General features: G+C 46.7%; 1 protein-coding gene across 1 annotated transcript in view; it reads right to left on the bottom strand.

Moving 5' to 3' along the window:
* The window catches only part of COL4A2 (collagen type IV alpha 2 chain), a 197,639-nt gene that overhangs the window by 60,654 nt on the left and 122,947 nt on the right, over nt 1–14,038 (bottom strand). The window contains exons 11-16 of the mRNA XM_007960882.3: nt 12,944–12,979; nt 10,874–10,915; nt 8,939–9,037; nt 7,248–7,283; nt 6,628–6,678; nt 5,511–5,555 (exon numbers count right to left, since the gene is read on the bottom strand). Coding sequence (XP_007959073.3) covers nt 5,511–5,555; nt 6,628–6,678; nt 7,248–7,283; nt 8,939–9,037; nt 10,874–10,915; nt 12,944–12,979 — 309 coding nt within the window. The remainder of the gene's footprint in view (nt 1–5,510; nt 5,556–6,627; nt 6,679–7,247; nt 7,284–8,938; nt 9,038–10,873; nt 10,916–12,943; nt 12,980–14,038) is intronic.

Raw genomic sequence — 14,038 nt, 5'->3', positions numbered from 1 at the left:
TTTTTCAGCAGGCATCGTTTGCAGAGGATGCTGGGCACCTTTTCTCCTACAGAAGGTACGAGTGCCGGGTTGCTTTTACGACTGATCAGTGGGGTCAGGTGTTGACAACCTGAACCAACTGTTGAAACCCTTCCCCGGGGGGGATTTTGAAATTTTTCATTTGGTACCAAAATAGATGCATTAAAGTCTCTTAAGTTAGAGTTTTTTTCTCTTCATTAAAAAAGATCTCTGCTGGGTGTGGTGGCTCATGCCTGTAATCCCAGCACTTCAGGAGGCCAAGGTGGGAGGGTCACTTGAGCCCAGCAGTTTGAGACCAGCTTGGGAAACAGTGAAACCCTGTCTCTACAAAAAATACACGATGTGACCAGGCACGGTGGCATGCAACCTGCTGTCCCAGCTACTTGGGAGGCTGAGGTGGGAGGATCGCTTGAACCCAGGAGTCTGAGGTTGCAGTGAGCTGTGATGGTGCCACTGCACTCCAGCCTGGGCAACAGAGCAAGACCCTGTTTCAAAAACAAAAACAAAAAACAACTATAACACTAAATTTTGTTTTCTGATTCCCTTGAACATTTTTTGAAAGAAAAAGTTTACCATTGAGTCCTATCATGAGGTATCTGGATAGAAGAGTAAAGCTCTCTAAAAATCTAGCAACGTATTCCCTGTTTTAAAGAATATGCATGGTTCAGCTCCCAAAATTCAGAATGCCAGACGCCACAGGTGTAAGAAAGGTCCATTCTGTGATTACTTTCGAGGTTATCTTGACGCTCAGCAGTAGCTGCACTGAAAGTCCTGTTGTTTAGACCGAACTGAGACGGGCTTCTCTCTGTGTGTTGTGTTGTGGCACTACGGTTTGGACCCAGACTTTCTCTCACACTAGGTGGAGCTGAAGACTCAAAAGTAAAGACAAACTTGTGTGATTTTAAAAGTGAGGTCCTGTTTAGAGGCCACGTCATGAGATAAGCTAGGAATCCTCTAGTACCTGCCAGGATGGGAGCTGGCAGCTGGACACTCAGCGGAAGCCGTGAGGACAGCCACAGACTGGCCAGCTCAGAGGTACCCTGGAATGTGTCAACTCTGAGCTTCACTCTGGGCCACAAGCATCACACACCCATGCTGTGGCATCCTCAGCAAACAAAACAAGCACCCCAGACACCACGTGTCACCATCTCTGCTGAAGCGTCCAAGACAGCATGGGCACTCTGGAAGTACGTCTGAACCATGTGAAATGCACTGGGCATTTCAGAAAACCCACTGGGGAAGGGGGACAACTTAAGGAGCACTCAGGATTCCTCTGAGGCAGCTGGAACCCCAAGAGCCAAAGCAATGAGCTAAAAGTCTCCAGGGGAGCTCCCAGCGGCAGGTCAGCAGGTCAACTGACTGGGGCAGGCTGAGGGTTACGCATGACTTAAGGAGAAAATGCACCCTCAGGGTTCATCTGAGACCACTGGCAGTGAAACCCAAATAGGCGGGAACCCTAAGTCAAAACGACGATCGAAACTTTTTCCTCCCTGTTTCTCACTGGCAAACACAACAGGGTCAGGGGCGCGCAGGGATGGCCAATGAGGAATCACCCAGGCGTTCCCAGAGTCAGGCTGGCGACCACCCCGGGAAGCAGCCAGCGGGGGCTCTGCGGGGCTCCCTGACACCCTGCTTCCCGGCAAGGCCTGTACTCCTGCTAGCAAGCTCACCACAGAGCCCACCCTTAGGGGAAGCTGAGGTCAGGAGACTGACATGCAGATCACTATTTCAGAACGGATAATTGCGAAGGGCTTTGAAACTGCACACTCCTTTCTCCCAGGCCCTCCCCTAAATCTAATAACATATCACTCATTCGAATTCAGTGAGTTCATATACATGATTCATGGGAAGTTCTGATTATACAATTTTAGAAGTACAAGGTTGATTTTATGTTTTTCAAGGGTGGAAATAACTGGAGTAAGGAAAATCCTTAGGCAGAAGTCCTTAGGGACTAGCTAGAACAAACAGATGAAAAGAATGTATGGCTAGACTTTTTTAGGGAAATGCATGCTTCTACAGCTTAAAAGCAGTCTGCTGTCTCTCACGGTGTGAACTGGCCCCTGTTATCTTTCTGTTCCTCATTTGCCTGTTGTACCCTTTTCATTTCAGTGGCTGAGGGAGCACCTGTTAGGCTAAATAGAACGCATGTGCCTCCTGAAAGAGGTGTCTCTGCAAAGAAACCCTGCCAGCCTGCAAATGAGATGCAATTTAGTATAAAAGACGGAAGAGAGTGAGAGTTCCATAAAAGAACTCAATCTGAGGTCATGTCTGCCACTTCAAGCTCTGCAGAGGAAACCCACACACAGCCACAGGGAACACTGAGGCTGGATCTGGTGAGAGTCCAAGTCATCGGCACTGCCGCCGGTGCAAACGCAGCGTCCCTGGAGTCCTGGACGGTCCTCACAGAGGACAACGGTCCTACTGAGGGGGCTTCCCACAACATGACGTGTGCCGGTGCAGCATGTACTCCTCAAAGGAGACTAGGTCTCAGTGAACACTTTTAAAAATAACTCTGTGGAGTTATTTTAAAATGATAAAATAACACTGGGGACAGCATTTACTCAGTTACTAAGGATATGTTTACCCCAGAAAAAGGAGGGGAAACCATCTCTAATTTCTCAGAAAATCGAATATAACCGAATTCATAAATGCTACGTCTCCATTCCTTTTTAGAAAAGGTTGGAACTAATAGAAGTTCTGACAATCTCAGTAGGGATGACAGGTGACCAATCCCGTGTTTACGTAGAGGAGGGCAAGTTCCTACCCAGGATATCTTTTCTTTTCTGGTTCCTCCCATTTTGATGCACTGTTTACGTTACCGAGCAGTTGCTCCTTGGAGGGGCTTCTGGTGTCTGGGGGGAGGGGTCGGGTGGTGACAACTGAAAGCCATGGAGTGACGCCACCTGGCTAGCGGAATGACAGAGGATGGACACAGCTGCGGTGCAGAACGGTGCTCATAAGCAGGGTGGCTGCGTCATTTGTGTATGTCTGCCTGTCTCCCATTTCTATAGTTGAGTAAACTGCCTCCCCATAACCCACTTCACTGGAAATATCTGCGTCTTCCCGGGTTGTTGCAACTGTAGAAAGGAAGCTGGGAAATGAAAGCCTGATGCCTCACCATCCTCACGTCTGGGCCCCAGCTCTGGAGCGGCCAGGTGGCCACTGTTTGCATAGCATCTTGTCTTTCATTAACTTTGAAGTTCCAGGGAGCAGTTCTGTGGAACTGCACCTTTTTTTTTTTTTTTTTGAGACTGAGTCTCACTCTCTCTCCCAGGCTGGAGTGCAGTGGTGCGATCTTGGCTCACTGCAACCTCTGCCTCCCGGGTTCAAGCAATTCTTGTGCCTCAGTCTCCCGAGTAGCTGGAATTACAGGCATGCGCCACACCCAGGTAATTTTTTTTTTTTTTTTTTAAATATTTTTAGTAGAGACAGGGTTTCACCATGTTGGCCAGGTTGGTCTTGAACTCCTGACCTCTATGATTCACTCACCTTGGCCTCCGAAACTGCTGGGATTACAGGCACCTGGAAATGTACTTTTAAACACTACAACTCCCTTGTGTTGAAGATGGAAAACTAAAGATAATTATAATTTTACTAGCACATGGCAGGAAATTAACAGCAGCACTTCAATCACATGGGGTAGGTGGAAATGGGTAACTTTTGAGAGATAATGTCTGCTTTAGCCTCTGTCCCCTTACAACGTTTGCTTTTCCTAAGCCATGAACTAGAATGTGGCCTCGGGGTGGGGTGGGTTTGGATAGCTCTTGCTGTAGGTGTGCTGCCTTTGGGAGTACTCCTGATAACGGCAAAGCCTGGCATTGGCTCCCTGGGCTGAGTTTAGCATAAAATAACAGGAATGGGAACAGTAAGATCGTTTGAGGTTGCAGGAAGTCAGCAAGATCGGCGTTAAGTTTGAATGGTCAAAACCAGAAGGCCGGGTCAAGATGACCATGCCTAGAGCCAGTGGAGGTCAGAAAGGGAGTCTGGGAGGCAGGTCCATCTGCGGTCCCGGAACAAGCACGCGGAACCCTCACCAGGCCGGCCAAGCTTCTGCACCAGCTAACCGCAGCCCGTGGGCCTCCAGATGCCACACTACCCTCCGTGCAGCCCTGAGCAGGATTCAATGGAGTTGTGATTCTGAGGCTAGTGATTTAGGTAATACTCTATCTCTATGTACCTACTAGGACTGAGCGATGGACACACTAGCCCATGGGCAGGCAACCAAGCCCTGTGTACACCGAGGTGACTGCATGTTTGCTGGAAATACGAAAACCACCTCGAGGGGGCAAGGAAATATGGCGCATCCACTGACTGCCATTCTCTGCAGCTTTAAAGAATGAGGCAGATGCGTACCTGCCAACATGGAACACTCTCTAACGGGCACTGGGCAGAGCAGCAGAGACACAGTCATTTCTTTTGTTGCTCCGTTATATGCATGTGAAGCTACACGTGTGTGTGTGTATGTTGGCATGAGTGCGTGTGAGACCCAAGGTGCCGTCGGTGGTGGTGCCTGGGGAGCCTGCCGGGCCTGCCATGGGAGGCGTGTGCTGTGGGCTGTGGGGTGGGACCCGCAGGCACAGCGAACAGTGAAAAGGCATCAACCACTGAACTAAAACATCGTGTATGACCTAGAGTTCAGACGGTTCTAAATCTGACCTAGATTCATAATACATCTCTTTTTAAAAATTTTATCATTATTATTATTTTGGGATGGAGTTTCACTCTTGTTGCCCAGGCTGGAGTGCAATGGCCCGATCTCGATCTCAGCTCACTGTAGCCTCTGCCTCCCGGGTTCAAGTGATTCTCCTGCCTCAGCCTCCTGAGTAGCTGGGATTACAGGTGCCCACACCAATCCTGGCAAATTTTGTATTTTTAGTAGAGATAGGGTTTCACCATGTTGGTCAGGCTGGTCTCAAACTCCTGACCTCAGGTGATTCACCCTCCTCGGGCCTCCCAAAGTGCTGGAATTACAGGCATGAGCTACTGCTCCTGGTCCATAATACATTTCTTACCTAACATTTTTCTCCTAAAAAAAAAAAGCCGAAAATCTGTCCACAGAACTCATGATAAAAATAATTGGGTTGTCATTAAACATAAATGAAGTGTCAGAGTATGGGTCAATCTATAAAAAAATTTAGGTGGACCCTGGGTCACCAAGTCCAGGACCTTCCTACGAGTGACAAGGACATGGAGGAGGGGTGTGGGGCTGGACGATACAGAAGCCATGGCTGGCGGGGTCGAGTGACGGACACTTTGAAGGGGAGGAACCAAAAGATAGTTTGCAAAAATGAGAGCCAAGGCAATGACCCCCAGCTCAAGTATTGTGAATGACCTGGGAGGCAGGATTATCTGTGTGACTGCAAATACAAGAACCGTTTTCGATGTTTTTTCTAGAGATGAATTTTCTTTCCTGAGATGCCAAGGCCTACTTATTTAACCTCTGTGGGATGTCGTGGGCCCAGAGCAGAGTGCAGTTCATGCATCCAGCTTACCTTCTGTCCTGGTGATCCTTTTTCACCACTCAAGCCAGGGGAACCCTGGATTGAACAAAAAACAGAAGCAAACAGCTCAGAATATGCAGTAACATTTCCAGAGGGTTTGACTACGGCACCTGGCTGTGACTACAGCAAAATGCTGATAGACTGAACGAGTCTCAGGTCCAGACTTTGAAGAATAGGAACAAACTATCAAATTCAATACCAACTATTAATACAATTCTTCCCTCTTTACAAAGCTGTGGGGGGGTGGGGGTGGGAAATAATGACTATGATAAAAAGGCTCAAAGAAAGCAGAATCCATCCGAATCTCAAAGCTTCTTCACTATGGAAGGCATCAGAGCCATCCCAAGACTTTCATTTCCTGAGGGAGATACACCATTTTAGCAATGCTTTCATAACACGCATCATTTCTACCACATAAAGAAATACAGAGAAATCCACCAAGACAGCACAATAAAAAACTAAAAATATAAAAAGGCTTGTACTCCAATGTTCTACTGTGTCTCTCTACTCTTATTTTTGGAGAATGTAAAATATGGTCTTTTGAGTGGTGGCAACCGCCAGATAGTCACCAAAACTCAGCTTTCTCTTCCTGGGCCCAGGGCTCTGACCACCTGTCCCAGCGCTCAGCTAGGTGTGGTCGTGGAGTGCGTGGGGTCAGTCCAGGCTGGGGCTCTGAAGGCGAGGTCTGTCCCTCAGGTGGCTGAAACACCGTGGACAGGGACCCTTTCCTGCCCCTTACAACTAGGGACATTTTTGTTGGGGTCTTGGGACGGTCGGAAACCAATGTGTGTTTGAGATATTCTACATTTTTGGTTACCACAGACTAACTGAGCTGAGCGCACACAAGCAGGAAGGTTTGTGCGGTACTCGTGCCTCCTCCGCGGAGGGCGTGTCAAGCTGGTTCACGGGATTGTAGCCAGTGCAGCCCCCAGAGCAGGATGTTCGTGCTGGGGGACTGTGTGGTGTGTGTTGCAGGGGAGTAATAATGGGAAATCTCTGTACTTTCTGGTAAATTTTGCTGTGAACCTGGAACAGCTCTAAAAAGGAAAGCCTACTTAAAAAAAACCAAACCAAACCAACAACTGCAGTTATAAAAGGCGTGGTTTACCCTCGGTCCAGGAAAGCCCATGATTCCTTCTTCTCCCTTCAAGGAAATGCCCTAGGAGATAGCAGAGGGGGTGTAAGGAGCAGCCCAGGGGCGGCCCCTCCAGCCGGCAGGGCCCACGTGTCATCCTCTGCTCCCGGGTTCTGTGTCCTCAGCCCCGATGGTGTCCAGACCGCCTGGCGATGCTCAACTCAGGTGCAGGGCAGGGCACAGTCCTAGGAGACCCGCCCGCCTTCCTGGGTTGTCACCCATCCAGGACTGTGTGTGTCACATCACGTGGTAGGTGACCATGAAGCTCTGAGGACAGGCAGTGACAGAGGGGACAGAGGGCAGAACCTGGTGGCGCCTGAATGGAAGCCATGCCCCTCCGCCATCTTCACGCTCCCTTCCCAAACCTCAGAAGATGATTAGCCAGTGTTTACGTTACCAAGAGGAAGACATTCTAGAACTGACTTCTGGAAATACAGTGTAAAAATGCATGCTAATACTGTCCTGCTATGGACAAGGGGATGAGAGACTGACGGTGTGCGGGCCCCGAGCACACGGTGCACCCCGTCATGCCCGGCAGAGCGCCGAGGGCCCAGGAGACACAGGGGAGGGAGCAGGTTCATTACTCGACTTACTCTTATTCCTGGTTCCCCCTCACTGCCTTTTTCACCCTGTGAAGAATATGAAAAATAAGAAATGCTTATTAATTTAAGGATGGTAACGGGTAAAAATCAATCAGGGTTCATTATATGGGCTGAAAGTGTTGAATCAATCCTCAAACAATCATTATAAATTGATTGCAACACATGACTCTGAAATTTTGCAGCTTCAAAATTCAAGGGAAAAGATGTGTCATTTCTTCTAGATTTTCACAAGACAAATTAATTCACGTATTCCTCTTGGTACAGGTGAAAGTCTGTCTTTCCTTCTCCGTGTTTTCCTTTATCCCCCACACAGTTCCAGGCAGATGTTTACATCCGTATCGTGGGAGAACGTGCCCAAGGAAAAGCCTTAATGAAAATACTCTTTGGAAGAAAACATTACTAGGACGTGCTCTGAGGAAAAGATACACATGGAACATACTGAAACGAAGCAAAAGTGGCTGTTGAAAGCCATGTCAATATCATACATCAAAAACATGATCTACGTTTTCCCCACTTCTCTTTGTCTAAAATGGCGAAAGAAACAGCGACTGGCGGACCCTCTGTCCCCGTCATTCCTGGAAGGTACCTTGGATTCCTGCAGCTCACAACTGTCCCTGCAGGTTGGCCATGCTCAGCCCCGGATCCCACCCTGGCCTGGGTTGTAGACAGGGTGGGAAGCCTGACTCAGAAGATTGAGCACCTCCATACACCTCAACCCTGCTCTGGGCTCCCATCCAGAAGCTGGACACAGGCCCTCCCTGCTGCCTCCCAGGACACTTTTGTCAACAGTCACTCATAATTTGGGCCATAGCCACCTAGGTTGATTTCCCCCGCAGGGCAGTGGTCCTGCCTGCCAAATCCACCCCAGGACCCAGGACCCAGGACACAGGACCCAGGACCCAGGAACCAAGCCCCATCCTGACAGATGCGCAAGAGTTGGGAATCAGATTCTATTTGGAAAGATAAGATCTCTACGTTCGGGGTTTCTATTTTAGTTCGCAGGTATTCTGTGTGCCCCACATGGTACTGAGTGTTTCACAGTCGCCTGCAACCTCCTCGTCAGCTCCAGGTCAGTGTCACCATCCCCATTTGACAAGGGGAACAGGAAACCCTAGAAAGGCTGCAGGACCTCCCTGAGCGAGTGGGTGGCACAGAAGCCTTCAAACCCAGGCAGAGTGGACGGCAACTCCTATTTCAGACTAAGAGCATGATTTTAATTAAGCAAAATGTTAATTGAATGATTCAGAAACTGTCAAAAACTGACTTTGATCCTCCAAAAGGTGCTTCATGTCAGCAAAGAAGTAGGTTTTATTTGCTGAACACATTTTGCTAGATAGTTCTGTGATTCTGGCTTTGAATTACGGTATGACCATTAGCCTCCATCTACAATGAACGTAAGGATAGACGTGAGGTTTTTATTTTGTAATGAATTCTCATGTTGCTTCAGATTCATCACAATTGTTTGAGATGACGGACTGACGAAGCAATTGCACTGTGGATCTAGTCACTGTCTGAAGCGTTGAAAGCATTCTGGGAGGACATGGTTATGTCTTCATGCATAATTTTCCAAGTTGGTGGTGAGGCTTTTTCTACTTGGAATGTGACTGAATACAATTGAAGAAATTTACTTTTACTCTCCTTTTTTTAGTTCAACTAGGAAAACAGTCAATTTTGCTCTTTACCTTGTACTGATCTGGGTGGAAGGTGACTCCCGTGGGCGCAATGATGGGGTGGAGGAGGTCCGATGGAATCCCATTGGGTCCCGGCTGCCCTACGTCACCCTGCAAATTATTTAGCAAAAGTAGTTGTCTTTAAATAGAAAGGAAACTGCAAAACTCGAATACAAACACAATATGGCCAAAATACTGCAGTTTTAATTTTTGCATATTACTTACCATATGTATACCTCTTTATAGTATAATAATCACAAAATAGAGTAATCCTGGTGTAAGCGTTTTGTATCGTCCTTTCATTAGCAATCATTTAGAATTTATGCATAAAGGCCATGTAGGTTGTTCACAGTTCTGAACTGCATTTGTTTCTGTGGGGTTATTTCCTTACAATGAATTCCTACATATGGGAATTATTAGGTATGAAGACTTAACGTCTTCATGGTTTTTGACAGGTATTACTCTACTGGTTACCAAGATGGGCACCAAGATAAAAGAAATGCTGAAGAAATGAAAGACTACTTCCCCAGCTAAAGATATTTTTATATAATAAAAAGTAATCTTGAATAAAGATAATATCTCAAGATTGCTTTAATTTGCATTTTTATCATTAGCAGAAAATGCTTTTTGATGTGGTGCGCAGATGGTGAAACCAGTCAATCTGAAACATTACTGGACAACTATCCTTGCATAATATTCTGGCTTTACCCCCCAGAAACGTACACAAAAAGAACATTATTGTCTTTTCCTTTGTTTCCACATTAAACTATATCATACAAGCCTGAGCCCGGATATCACATAACATGGACAGCAGTAAAGGGGATGATGGATCAGCTGCAGAAAGTGATACTCCACAGTGCACGCTGAGTGTCCACTAATAGAGTATCTTAAAATACCCAAACTGTTTGTTCTCCTCCCTTGTATCTGTTGGGCCCCTGATGTTCTTTGCTAATTATTTGCATAAGTCCTTTGTAGACTGTAGACTCTAACTTAATCTCCATTACATTCAACAGGACTATTCTCTTCTCCCACCAATGATTTCTTCCCAGATTCTCGTTTTTATTTTATTATGTTGTTATATTTCATCGTTATGGGGCTATACATTTTTATGTGTTTGGATCTTCAATGTTTTTCTTTTTTTCCCAGAAGCCCTCTGCTTGCTAATTGTTCTTTTCTGACTTCTTCTATGGCATTAATGTAAAGAAGGAAGAGATTCCTCTTCAAACATAAGCAGGACTTGATTCAACTTTCTGTGCTGTTCCATCAAAAAGCAGAATGGAAAACAAAACAGAAATGTTCCAGTCATGAGGCCAAGGGACAGGTCCATTTTACAGTGGGCACATGGCTTTAGTGGTGAACGCAATGGGACTGTGTTGGTGAGGTTTTGCTTGCAGGGTGTGGGCGCTGCATCAAGCGCGTCGTGCATGGGATCTCACACGTTCCTCTCAAAGGTCATGAGCTCTTTGAATCTTAGCACTGTTCTAAGATTCACTGTTCTAAGGAGAAAAGCCACATGGTCCTTATGGCTGCCTTTGTGGCCTACCAGGGCTGGTCCTTGAGATCCCCTGGTCCCTGTGATGGCTCCATGTCAGTCTCTGGTTCTAGTCTCAGTCCCCTCAATCACCTCTGGGTTCCCCACATGAGAAGATGCCCTCGATGGCATGTCCTCACCTCCACCTGCTGAAGATGAGCTGAGTTTATGTCTCTGTGTCAGAGTCTCGGCTAGCCTAGATGGTCCATGTTTACCGTCTTGTTGATGCAGAATTATCATTGGCACGTGGGTGGCAACTTAGCACTTTGCAATGATTATTTCCCTACGCAAATGGTCTGTCTGCGGACCAACTCAAGGTAAAAGTTTTACAGCATAGAACTTAGTAATTAAAATGATTTATTTCCTGGCTGAGAAATGCTGCATGCCTCTGCTGGAACTGAACAGGCTTCCTTTACCTTTTCACCCTTAACTCCGTAGAAACCAAGTCCTCTGTTGCCCTGAAAAGATAAATAATTTTTGTTAAGTTTTAAAAAGCTAATAATCAGAGAGAAATAAAATTATTTTTTCTTAGAAAAAGATACCCAAGACTTATGTATCGGCAACTTTACTGAGCAACTATATTTTCATAATATTCTTGCTTTGCATTCTAGAAACTAATTGACAGTTTGTCCTATTGGTTGACCAAGGCCTCAGAGTGAATGAGTGGGAGCTGAGATTGGACCCCAGGTGGTGCTGGCCCTCAGTCGTGAGTATATGGTCTCTGCAGACTGTAGTCTAAGAGCATGTCCCTGGGTTCTAGCCCCTGTAGATAGAGGAAGCAGCTCCGTTTCACTCCCTGGACTCTGCATTTGAAGACCACGATTCGTCTTTTCTTCTGGCTCAGTCTTCTCTCATTTTGGCAAAATAATCCTCATTTCATATAAACTCTACGCATCTTTTTAAAAATCTTTGGAAATTTAAAATCAATCAGAATATAATGATTTTAGGTGATTCTCCTGGCTTTCTCCAGCCTTTCTGTCTCCCTTTTTGTTTAAGAAGCAAAGCTAGGCCCAGTGTCACAGTAAGGATTTAATCATTTCATGAACGCAGTAGCCATGTGTGGGAGGACTGACAACGCTGACCTCTAAGATTCGTGCATAGAAAAAGCAAGATGACAAATTTGTGCACATCATAGGCACAGTCCTCTTCTACTCCCAACAGCTTTGCTTCTTTCCCAGGGTTTCTGCGTTCCCACAGTGACAGCAGGGTCACACAGACCCTATCTGAGCTCTCTCTCTCTGCAGTCTACCGTCCGCCCCCTCTAATGTCCAGATATTTTCTGAAAACACAAACAAAGCCTTCAATGAATTTTTGCCTTTTGCTTCTTCCCCACCTGGCGGGGAGCTGAAATCAAAGCACAGAAACACAGCCAGGCTAGATTAGAATGCAATTTGTGTGAGTCCCCCACGGTCCCACTCTGCCTCCTGAGCTGGTCGTCAAAGTCACCAGGAAGTGACTTGGTCAGGGGTGAGGAGGGCTGTTTATGTTTGCCGCAGCAAGGGGAGATCTGAGGCTCACGCCTGGGCTCAGGGCTTGGCTGCTGCCTCCTCAGCCCGGCCACCCGGTCCTATTTCTGCTGCTCTTGGCCTGAAGCCCATCTTATCCTGCTCCAGGCTGCCAGGCGGTGGGGCGTCCAGCAGCCTGCGCAAGCTCCCCAGCCGACAGGAAGCCGTGTCAGAGGGAACAGGAGCCTGGGGGCAAGGGCGGTGGCAGCTGTGGTCACCAGGGGTCACAGCAATGGGCAGGCATGGCAATGTGTGGCCTTGGCGCATCCTCCATCGGGACACAGGGCAAGGGAAAGGTTCCTAGATGCTTCCCGTTGGCAGCCCAGCATTTCTGAATTATGTCGCATTTTGATCAAATACTTCCCTTGTCAACTGCATTCGTTTGTCTTGGACATTTATCCAGCTTTCCCAGATAATAAGGAACCCTAGTTCTGTCCTCCGAGTTTCTAACAAACCACCTACCTTTGCTGTGTTCCAACCAATGTAATAACCTTTCTGGGATGAAAACAGTATATAGCTTTGGGCTCTAGCCTAACTTGACTATCACTGAATATATCCCTAGAGGCTGACATTAGAGTCCTGTAGAACCTAACTCTAATGACACTGGCCTCCCTACAACAGATAGAGTTACGTTTTGTCCATTCTCGTAAATCAATGCACTTGAATAAATGTGAGCTGTCCCTAAATTGTTCTAATCTTCATTTTCAATCAAATATTAATCAGTTTGGTTTTCATATAGCAACAGGCGTGTGGGAATTAATTTGCAAACAACAAAGTATTCCACCTATTCACTTTTTTAATATCCAGAGGCACCCTGGATCTATCCTTGGAGTTTAACATTAAGTCTTAAAAACCTACAACTGTTTTCATCATAATATAAACAATAAATAGTTGTTAACCAAGAAGTTTTATGGTAAAAAACAGACTCACAAACACCTAAGTACCCACTTCCCTCATCCTCAACCCCCAAAACCAACTTACTTGCTGCCCTTTTGGTCCAGGGGGTCCGGGTGGTCCCTGTACAAATACAAAGAAATGTGTAAAGTGTTTTCTTTACCCCAGGACCCAGATAACATCCGCTGGAAAGCTCTGGGAAAGCCATTTACTGTACATTTAGGACACTGTGTAGGATGCATGGAGGTTTCTGATGCATTTGGCTTGGCAGGGATGATATGCTGGGGGAGAGGGACTCGGGTCAGCTCCAGTTCTCAGAATCTGCCGGCTGTCTACGGACAGCTGTTTCTGCTTTGCTTTTGTGTGTTTAGGCTTTCGACTTCACCCATGTCCTCTCTGTGTTTGTTCTGATCCCTTTGCAAGGTCCCAGGCCCTGTGACTGCAGAGACAGTTTCCCCGAGTTCCTCTGGGAGTCCCCACGAGACTCCACGCGGCACTTCTTCCTGGTAGCTCGGCCAGTGTTCATGGACAGAATGAATCCACAGGCTGACACTGCAGGGTGGAAAGTCCATCTACAATGTCATGGTGTGTCTTTCTGCAGAGCATTCAGTGTCAACACCGTGCTCAGGATTAAAGCATTTCAGATCAGAAGAGTGTTTAAGTACAAATAAGTGGATACAAAGGAGCGAACAAGGAGGGGGTTGTGGATGATTGCCTGGCTCATGTGAAGAACCAAAAGCTGTCAGAGCAGCTAAGGACCTAGCAAGTACAATCTGTTGTGCCCGACTTCTCTGAGCTGTGCATTTAAAGTATGAAACCCAGGCATGTGGCATGTGTGCTGTGACTAAGCCGACAACCGAATGGAGTGAAACAGCAAGGGCGTCTTGTATGATCCTGATTTCAGTCACCCTGACCAGGTCTTTCACAGACGGGGCTACTTGCAAAAATGACTTTCACAGCACCAGGGAAATTTGCTTTGTAGAAACAAAATCTATTATTATTATTGTTATTTATTATAATCTGAAGAAAATAATAAGTACCCCCACCCCCAACTGTTAGTTTGACTGAGTCTCCCCAAATATATATGACTTCATTTTTTCCCTCAGTATCTGTCAAGGAATTGGTGTTAGTGTCCCTCAATAGCTTGTCTCGGTCTTGAGCAATGGCTTCCTGTGAGAAGGT

This window comes from Chlorocebus sabaeus, chromosome 3 (assembly GCF_047675955.1).
Source record: "Chlorocebus sabaeus isolate Y175 chromosome 3, mChlSab1.0.hap1, whole genome shotgun sequence".
NCBI classification, from domain to species: Eukaryota; Metazoa; Chordata; class Mammalia; order Primates; family Cercopithecidae; genus Chlorocebus; species Chlorocebus sabaeus.
This window is presented reverse-complemented; position numbering and strand designations above follow the sequence as displayed.